This window comes from Sphaeroforma arctica, assembly GCF_001186125.1.
Source record: "Sphaeroforma arctica JP610 unplaced genomic scaffold supercont1.186, whole genome shotgun sequence".
Taxonomy (NCBI): domain Eukaryota; class Ichthyosporea; order Ichthyophonida; genus Sphaeroforma; species Sphaeroforma arctica.
The window spans coordinates 8,146-18,370 of NW_014040372.1; the positions used below are offsets into that span (position 1 = coordinate 8,146).

The following is a 10,225-nucleotide window of genomic DNA, read 5'->3' on the forward strand; positions in this document are numbered from 1 at the left end:
AAGCTGTAAGAGTATGACACGTCTACAGTCAGCAACAATATGTACAATCAACATACCTCATTTTCCTGGAGCCAAGTAATTGGGGGCTCTGTGGGGCCAACAAATCCTTATCCTTCACCTTCGTCAATGGACTGAAATTGCTTATTCGATCCACAACTGATCGTCTGCTCTCAGTTGGCGACACACTTTCTATAGATAATGTTATAGAGCCTTTTCTTTCAGCATGCTCATTGTCATCTAAAGTTCGTTTGGTTAACACGTTTTCTTTGAGCATGTCTATTTTTTGAGAGGGAAGCGATATATTATGCCCAAGTTCAACATCACTACTGTAGCCTGCACTTAGACCTCCGAAGGTAGGGTCTGCATCTTTGTTTTGTTTATGGCCACTCATATTGAGCGTGTTTGATAATAAGCACGCATATAAATGTATTTATACAATCCTAAATGTTCGTTTAAAACACTTCATGTATAGGTATATGAAAGAGCACTCATATAGCTTATTGTATTCCAAAGTGAGCGCCTATGACTTACAGGGTGAAGCTATGCATATATGTCTTGCGCTATAATTATCATTAGTTTGGGATGCAAAAGCCGAGACCTTCTTCACATCTCCACATAGCGGACTATATGCGTATGTGTCTTGTGCGCACTGGCTGATAATAGTGTTCAGTGTACAGTCACACTCATGCACTCACTCGCTCACTCACACAGGTTATAGAATAGTTCATAGAACAGCTTCTACAAACCACCCACTCATAATTTTAAAATTCCTCTCACATTTGACATTCCACAAATAACAATCGTAGTATTTGTTATTTACTCATTTTGCCTCTTTCAGATCTGATATCAGACTTTATCAAAAGCTGATTGGATGACAAATCTAAATACGTTTGTTAAATATACGTTTTTAGTCTCCACGTCTATATTATATTAGCTCTATAGTTATCGCTTTGAATGTATATTGGAAGCCAATAAGTACAAAGTTATCGAACGTTTTCTCTATAATGTCCAATTAATGTGAAAAATAAGTCGATTCTTTTTCAAGTCTTCTGACTCGCATAAACGTTATATTGAATATGTACCACTGTATGTAGAGACTTTGTGTCCTTTACTCCTTTTTGTTTATTGTTTGATTTTTATTTATTTTTCTTGTAATGTCAACCATGTTTACCTCCGATTTAAAACAATGTTGGTGTTGTAAGTACCGAACTGTTCGGCAATGTTCCTTGGCGTTGATAAGAACTTCTAAGTGTGGGCGATAACTTATAAGTGTGAAAACTAATAAGTTTGAAAAGTTCTAAGTTGTATTGTGCGGCTTGTTGGCGAACGGCCGCGCAGGCTCGAATGAAGAGGGGGTTGGTGTATGATTGGTGCTTTGCGAACCGAAGTGCGGGGTAATATGAGCTGGAGGTTGGCAGATGACGATATATGTTGATTGGACTTGTAGGCTCGAAATTGAGTAGATACACGATTTAATTGGCGGCAGGATTTACAAAGAAATCCTTCGGAGATAGTATAAATACGCGGTTTAGTTCATTCAAGAAGTTCATTCTGCTAAGGTAGACGTTTATTCACTATTGCGGAAATAAAACTAGGTTCACCGTTACATTGTGTTTTGAGTCGATCTAAGATTACAAATAAACGTTAGTGGGAAATGGTTTACGAGAAGGATATTGCAGCTGGGACTGGGCAACCACTCTGGAGATATGTGAGAGGGGAGCCGATGACGACACTTATAGATCGATGGGATTACGTCAGGGGTACCAAGGCTTATGAGCTCGAGGCGAAGAAAGGAGGGTCCCGCCCAGCGATGGCTCTTTTGAAGGGGGTTAAACCGGAGACGAAGTCGGAACTAGAGGGCTATATTAGCAAGACTGCTATTGAGACGAAGAATCTGTACATCGTGGCTGCAGCATTGTATCCAGCGTTTAAGGACCCATTTGAAGTGAGTGGAACCCAGGAAAATTTTGCGAAGGCAATATGAGGTTGGGGATTTAAGCCTGAAAAGGTGATTGCGCATCTTCGCGAGATTTCATTGTCACTGGGTATCGCCTCTTTCCGCGCTATTAGCTTCTATGGCCTTAGCTGGCGACACCCCCGCAACCGACTGGTGATGTTCAAAACATTCATCCTATCTACGGCTACATATGGGTTGAACATTATTGCCTGGGCTCCGCCTATATGGAAGGATGCGTTGGACCACTTATTCGAGCGCTATAACTCAGCACACATCTGAGCAGCAGCCATCATCATGGGCACTAAATACCCTCGGTTTCCCAAACATCAAACAAACTTACTTCACTTTTGCGGCCTGCTCCCCGCGCGACCATTCGCGGACTACCTCGGAGGTTGCCTGGGAATACAACTCGACTCAATGGCAAGCACGAATCCACCTAACCCTCTGACACAACCCGCCTGGGCCCACGATAAACCATCACTGCGCTTCCCGTGCAGTATCTATGCTCACCTGAAAACTGTACACAAAACCACGGGCGGGCGTACACCCGACCATGTAGCCCTCCGACAACGCTGTGACGACATCAGGAAGAACTCAACAAAACGTTGGTCCAACGAGGAGATCGCGGCAATGGCCCGGCGCCAATACTACTACCAACTGGTTATGGGTAAACCGCCAACCTCAAACCGAGACACAGCCAGACACGACAGCTTCAATCGCTACTTCGAGTCTACACCAATCCGGCTCTGTGCTATGATTGTATCGAATACGTACATGTTTACATTGCTCGACTACCGCACCGATGGCTGTCTCTACCCTGGCTGCCCCGGTAGCCACAAGTTCACTGCCAGCCACTTTACCTGCATCCAACAACTGATTCGACGCATCCTGGTAGGCCCAAAACTGCCGCCCATTGGCTCTGACCTCTTTCAGCAATTACAGGAGTGCCACGACTTCCACGGTATCTGGACCCTCCACGAACACCTTGGATCTTTTCCCCAGCATTCGAAGAACCACCGTACCCTCACCCGTCCCTGACACATCAACAGATGTTTCCCATACCTTGACTAATTACGCTGTTGAAGTACTACTTCCAAATATCGGTTCAAACTAAATCATCGCGCTTGTTGGTTCCGACTATGATACTTCCGATCCAGGCCAGCCAACACATACCGAATTCATCCGTGGTTTGATGAGGCATTGGCTTACCCCCATCCTCGCTTCTCGACCGGAATATGACGGATAACCTCGTCCTTCTCGGTATTTCGTACTCTGCACTAACCCATTCCGCGGCACTACACGGCGCAGACCCGATCCGTACCACAGAGGTGGGTACTCTACTTAGTAGGTCAGCAAGCGAATATATGGAACATTCGATAATAACAGTGATTTGTCAATACCGGCCCGAATTGACTCAGCACATATCTTCCATTGTCGACTCACTTGGCCCAAGCTTCAAACGGGATTTTACTGACCACTTCTTCCCATCAATCTTTCCTGAACCACTACAGTGACTATGAGAGCCATACCATATGTTCATACATTGTATCATACATACTTGCCATTTTTGAAATAAATAATATTATCCCTGTGGTGCTCGGCATGTTGCGGCAAAAGCTGGAGCAAAGAAAGTGCTCCCAGAACGGGATCCATCTACTGAGGTGCCTTCTGAGGATGAACAAAGCGAAAGTGAGACTGAGGATGAAGTCGCAAAGGACGGTGACAGCAGTGATAACAGCAAAAGTAGTGATTCGTAGGAATGCTAAGAAAGCGAATCAGCATGGGGCACACTGGATGGTTCCTATGCTGAGGGATGATGACTATGTGGATATGCTTCTTAAATTGGCAAATGATGTGAGCTCTAAGGATGTAGTGATAGCCGCAAGAGCAGGACAGTTGCAAGCAGCTACAGCTAGACAGGAGTCCAGGGTTTCAAGGATGACAGGTCTGAGCGGGGCGTGCTTGTTTTGCAAGCAGGATGGTCACTATATGCAAGAGTGACCTGTGTTGAAAGACGTGGTGTGTCATACGTGTAGCAAGAGAGGTCATCCTGCAAGATTCTGTCCTACAACACGATCCGGGGGTAATGTATCGGCAGCAGCGTCTGGGGAGGTGCGTATGAGTGCAGATGGGACACCTGAATTGTGACATGAGGCGGCGGCTAGTTATGAAGGACCAGGCCAATCGTTGATGTATAGTTATGTGGAAAGTGAACAGTGTTATGTCGATAAGTTTGTTGATCAAGGCGCCGATATGTCGATGATTTCTAAGGGTTTGGCAGAGTGTCTGGGGCTGGTTGCTCAGTATGATTTGTGTGGAGAGTGGGTTACGGGGTTTGTGTGGAATACAAGGTGCGAGATGTTGAGGTTGTTTTGCCTACTTTAGTAGGAGAAAGTAGGGTTAAGTTGGATATGGGGGATATGGCTTGGATTCCACACAATGTGGGTATGTTGCTAGGTAGACGTAAATTGAATGGGTATGGATTAACTGGGGCAGTACTCACTAGGCAAGGGGTGAATAATTATACACTGTTTCCGATTGAGGTGGTAAGTGAGAAGCCATCAGACTTTAAGTCCTGACTGAACAAAGAGGTGTCTGAGCCGGTGTTAGATTATATTCAGCATGTGGCGGCGCCGTTATTATATCAGCGAGCAGAACAGGTAGCACCATTTGCTAATTTGCAAGATGATGGGGGTTATGATTCAAGTTATGAAAGTGATTGATCCGGGGGTGAGGACGAATATCTAATGTTCGATACAAGTGGCTTGGAACTGTTGGCTGAAGAACTAGGGAAGTCTATGGAAGAATTGGCAGAGTTGGTGGCATACAATGACAAGAAACCAAAATGTGTTTAGAAGGAGGGGCGCCTTTGAGACAAGCATTTGCGGAGAAAGATGTGCAACTTATAGAAGTGATGAAGAAGAAGGTGCAACTATTGCTTAAAGCTGGGTTAATAGAGAGGGTGCAAGATACGGATTGGCTTACAGTGCCAAAACTTGTGCCTAAAGTGCCGGATAGTAATCCCAGTTATGAAGAACCCAAGGATTGGAGGATGTGTATAAATTATATGCGTACGAAATATCAGCTAAATTCGGGTACATAATCGATACCAACAGAAGATGAATACTGGCAACAGTTAAGGGGCGCAAGTGGAGAACCAATGTGGATGCTGGATATAGTTTTGGGCAGCTAATGATAGAGCCTGGTAGTGGAGGGGTTACTGCATTTTTGACGTCCTAGGGAGAGAGATTCCAATTTATTGGGATGCCTTTTGGTTTGAAGGAAGCAGCATTTGTGTTCCAACAACTAATGGATGAAATATTGGAGGGAATTAAAAGAATTACGACGTACATTTATAATACCGCGTTAGGTTCAGATAATCCAGCTGAGCATTGGGATGGTGTTGTGAAGATGATCAGGCGCTTTGAGGCGAAAGGGATACAGTTACGGCTGTCAAAATGTAATTTCGCGTATCAAGAAGATCCTATAGTCGTAATGGGTTGAGAGGTTACAGATAAGGGTTCGATGATAAGTGAAGTAAAGCTTCAGGCGTTATCAGAAATGCCCAGGCCCAAAACCAAGGCCGAAGTCAGGTCGTGGTATCAGTGTTTTGGATGGTGGGCGAGATACGTTCCGAATTTCTCAAATGTGTTGGCTCCGATTAGTAATTTGACTAAGAAGAAGGTACGGTTTCAGTGGGGTCCTGAGCAGGAGAAGGCTTTTCAGTCGGCTCGGAAGATTTTGCAGGCGAAGACAGTCTTGGTAGAACCTAGATAAGAGAAGCAACTTAGGTTGCAGACAGATGCGTTGGATTCGGGTAAAGGTGCTTGTTTATGATGGAGAATGGCTTCCTGTGGGCTTTGTGAATTCCAAGATAGATTTCCATGCTAATTTGTCTCCGACAGATAGAGAATTGATAACGCTAGCATATAGGTTTTTGAAGTTTGTGGGTTTGATTAGGAGATCGTACGAGTTGCTTATAGTAGAGATGGATCATCGGCCTTTAATTGGTGTGGTTCAGCAGGTAGAGTTCACGTCGGATCTAGTGGGTAAGTGACGGTACAGGAAAAATATGTATATACGATCGTTTGATATGGATCTACGGTACCTGGAAGGGCCAAAGAACAAAGTTGCGGATGGACTTTGTCGTATGCCGTGGTGGTTTGATCTTATTATGGTGCCTGTGTCGGTAGAGGGTGTTAAGTTTTCTGCATATGCAAAATTGGGTCTGCCAGAGATTGATGAAGGTGTGGATTGAGTGTGGAAGACAGGAGGGTCCGGCTGGCGGTGGTTAAAGAGAAGCTGTGAGTGTTAGAGGAGAGTCTTGATGACAAGGTCAGTGCCGACTTTAATGTTCGTGTGGGTTTATTGCATCAGCAGGTTACTGCAGTGATGGAGAGAGGTATTACTAAGATGTGGGATCCGGATGTAATGGCTAGCGAACAGCTTAAGTGTATTGGTCTAAGTGTATGGTCAGAACTTGTTCAGCGTTTGCAAGAGTACGCTATTACGCTGGTGCATCAGACTTTAGTGCATGCTGGGGTAGATAAGATATAGGAGTTCCGGAAGGTTAAGTATGGAGAGGAAGTGTTGCGTTCGCAGATATATATTTGTATTTGCTTTTTTTTTTTAACAAAATACACAAATATTTTAGCATTTAATTACGATTCTACGCTGCAATTCCAATATTCCATAGCCTTCTGATTATTTTGCGGGGTTTGTGTTTAAATTTAGAAGGCTATGGGTTTGTGTTTTTTTCTAAAAAGGCCTACGAGGCTCGGATAAGAAAGCAGGGAAATACTGGTAGACAAAGTTTATGTTTAAAAAAAATCAGGTTGGTCGCAAATATTTTTATTTTATTTTTAAAAAATGAAGGTTTTGAAGAGTTGTGTTGCGTGTCAACAAGTTGAGGGGCTTTGTGGGACTACAGGGTTGTTAATGCAGCCTGAGAGGCCGAAAGGGATTGCAGTGTGTATAGGCATGAATCATTTGACCTTGCCAAGGACAATTCACGGTTTCGAAGGTATAGTAGTGGCCATAGATCATTTTTCTAGGATGGTGTGGTGTCGGCCATACACGTTGGAAAATAAGAATACTAAAGGGGTATAAGATTTTATTCAAAAACAAGTGTTGCCCTTGGGTACACCTTAGAAGGTAGTGATGGATGAGAGTGGTCCGTTCGCTTCAACAGATATGAAAAGATTTTGGGCAGAGAGAGGTTTTAGGGTTTAGTATTAACACCTTAGAATAAATAAACGCGTAGGTAAATTTTAAGTATCGTGAAAATATCTATGTAAATATACGAAATAAGACATTTAGTAAAGTTAGGTATGCCTCGTGAAAACAGCAATACTCTGAGGGATTGTGAGGCTGAGACATTGCCTATATATAATCTTCTCAGTAATGTTTCCGCCGAAGGGATTTTATTTAGTGTTTCGTTGTCGCTCTATTAGAACCTTTGGTATGTTTCATTGGGCTAATCCGAGAGACTCATAAAATCCTATCTTTAGAAAAATAAATAAGAAAAGAAAAATACTCTTGATGTCCTTAGTTATTGTCTTAACCAATAACTTGCCACTATTAAGAATTGCCGACTTAGCCTTCATCAGACTGGCACATCTGGTTGGCTGATCGGAGGATCAACTAGGTAACGTTAATAGTCCCTAGAAACCTATATTCGGTTGAGCCATCTCGCTACCGAAGTATTCAGATATAAATAAAGTTGGAAAGTAAATATAGTTCTATTAATAGAACTTGACCAACTCTTTATGTTTGGTATTTTACTGAGGCCTTTTAATAGTCTCGTCCAAATATCTGATATGTAAAATGAAAAAGGTATTAATTAATAAAACCATTAAAACCCATTTTAGGAAACTTAAGTTCGTCGTGCTATTAAGAGTACAGTTAGGAAACTTAAGTTCCACGTACTATTAAGAGTACATTTAGGAAACTTAAGTTCCTCGTACTATAATTTACATACTGCTTAAGAGTACGTTTATAACATAGAGTCTAATGTGAAGGCCCGGCTTATTACAAATGCGACAGTGAATTCGGCCACGGGTATCAGCCTATACTATCATGTTACGGGCCAGCATTATACAGGGCAGGTTGATAGATTAATTCAGGCAAAGTTATTAAAGGTGATAGGTTCTGAGCTTCTGAGTGAAGCTGCTATGCGGGATAGATCGGTGGCCATTAGAGATGAAGTAGCGATGGAGGCGCAGGCAAAGGCGGCCGACAAGAATAGAAAAAAGGTACCAGATTGTCAGCCGGGGCAGTTGGTTTGGTATACTGGTAGGTCGGAGGATAGTAAGTTGGCAAAAAAATATTTAGTGAGAGGCACGATTGTTATAAGGGAACACCTACAACGGATGTACAAGATCAGAATTAATGGGAAGGTTAAGTCAATAATCAGCTTAAGTTGAGGTTAGAGGATCCGAAGCATGAGGCCAGTATTAGAATGCATAGGAGGGGAGCTTGTTTAATCCGGCTCTACAATTATACTGGTGAAGGGGCAGCTAGTGTTACAGAACTTGATGAAATGGTGGCAGTAATGCGATCACCAAAGTTGGGGAGGACTTGGTTATATGCCATGAATTCAGCTTTTGGTATATATGTTGATACGATAGTCGATGAGGCGAAGCGAGGTGAGAGTAAGGGCGTGGTAGGCATCACTTCAATAAGAACATGTGATTTCAGGTTGCGAGGGATCCGAATTTGCAGAAGAAGCAGTTGAGTAAATGGTTGAATGAATGAACTCGACACTAATGTCTTGTTTATTTTTCTTGTAATGTCAACCATGTTTACCTCCGATTTAAAACAATGTTGGTGTTGTGAGTACCGAACTGTTCGGTAATGTTCCTTGGCGTTGATAAGAACTTCTAAGTGTGGGCGATAACTTATAAGTGTGAAAACTAATAAGTTTGAAAAGTTCTAAGTTGTATTGTGCGGTTTGTTGGCGAACGGCCGCGCAGGCTCGAATGAAGAAGGGGTTGGTGTATGATTAATGCTTTGCGAACCGAAGTGCGGGGTAATATGAGCTGGAGGTTGGCAGATGACGATATATGTTGATTGGACTTGTAGGCTCGAAATTGAGTAGATACACGATTTAATTGGCGGCAGGATTTACAAAGAAATCCTTCGGAGATAGTATAAATACGCGGTTTAGTTCATTCAAGAAGTTCATTCGGCTAAGGTAGACGTTTATTCAACTACTGAGGAAATAAAACTAGGTTCACCGTTACATTGTGTTTTGAGGTGATCTAAGATTACAATATTTTTTGTTTTGTTTTGTTTGTTTTTTCTGCAAAAAAACAAAACCAACTAAAAAATTCAATTCAGTAATATATATTTTCAAATGTACTATATGTAAATATATATGAACAATTATTAGCCACCGACCTAAAATTAAATAAATGAAATATTTTGGGTTGTTTGTGTTTTTAGGTTGTATTTTGAGTTTTAGTGTTGGAATCGAAAATCTGGTCAGCCATCGTCCAATTCTTTCGGGTACAGACCTTTTTCACCAAATATTCGCCAGTTTTTAAGGCCGAATACAGACTTCTAAAAAAAGCCAAAGCTCACGCCTCACGGACTCAGGGCTCATCACTCATCACTCATCAGGGCTCAGATTCACAGTCTCAGCCACAGGCCTAGGCACCAGATTGGGTAGACAGCGGTAAATATGTAAGGAGATATATACGTAAATAGTAAAAATACGCATACATATTCATAGTGATGTCACAAAGTAAATATTTACACGTTTACAGCGGACATACATAAATATGTAGTCGTACTCTACCAGTAGTCTATGCACAGGCACTAATTAGATTTAAGCTACTATCACTATACATATAGTCTATAATATGAGAATGAACCGTTTAAAGTCGACACTCTTCCGCATCCCTCCCATTGTACAATGCGGCAGAGCAATATTACGCAAACCGACCACTAAGGTTACAGCGCAGGAGATACACACACCACAGTTCAGGACTCTCCTGGATAATATGACCAAAAGCATGCGACATGCAAAGGGTATTGGGTTGGCAGCACCACAAGTGAACTCCAACTTGTCCGTGTTCATCGTAGAAGTGAATGCAGGTACGAGTGGGAGTGAGGATTATGGTTACTCGGGATATGTAAATTGTGCGTACGCATTAAATGTTTGACTGTGTGGAATTGTATTATATGAACATCAGTATGTTTGATTTAATTCAATACTGCATATGGTTCTCACAAAGTATAGATATATATATATATCTATATCTA

General features: G+C 42.3%; 2 protein-coding genes across 2 annotated transcripts in view; one reads left to right on the plus strand and one right to left on the minus strand.

Moving 5' to 3' along the window:
• The window catches only part of SARC_03590 (hypothetical protein), a gene marked incomplete at both ends in the record, with an annotated part of 7,146 nt that extends 6,755 nt beyond the window's left edge, over positions 1–391 (minus strand). Inside the window, one exon of the mRNA XM_014302595.1 lies at positions 57–391. Within this exon, the coding sequence (XP_014158070.1) occupies positions 57–391 (335 nt within the window). The remainder of the gene's footprint in view (positions 1–56) is intronic.
• A 9,437-nt stretch (positions 392–9,828) lies between these two features.
• The window catches only part of SARC_03591 (polypeptide deformylase), a gene marked incomplete at its 5' end in the record, with an annotated part of 1,332 nt that continues 935 nt past the window's right edge, over positions 9,829–10,225 (plus strand). Inside the window, one exon of the mRNA XM_014302596.1 lies at positions 9,829–10,057. Within this exon, the coding sequence (XP_014158071.1) occupies positions 9,829–10,057 (229 nt within the window). The remainder of the gene's footprint in view (positions 10,058–10,225) is intronic.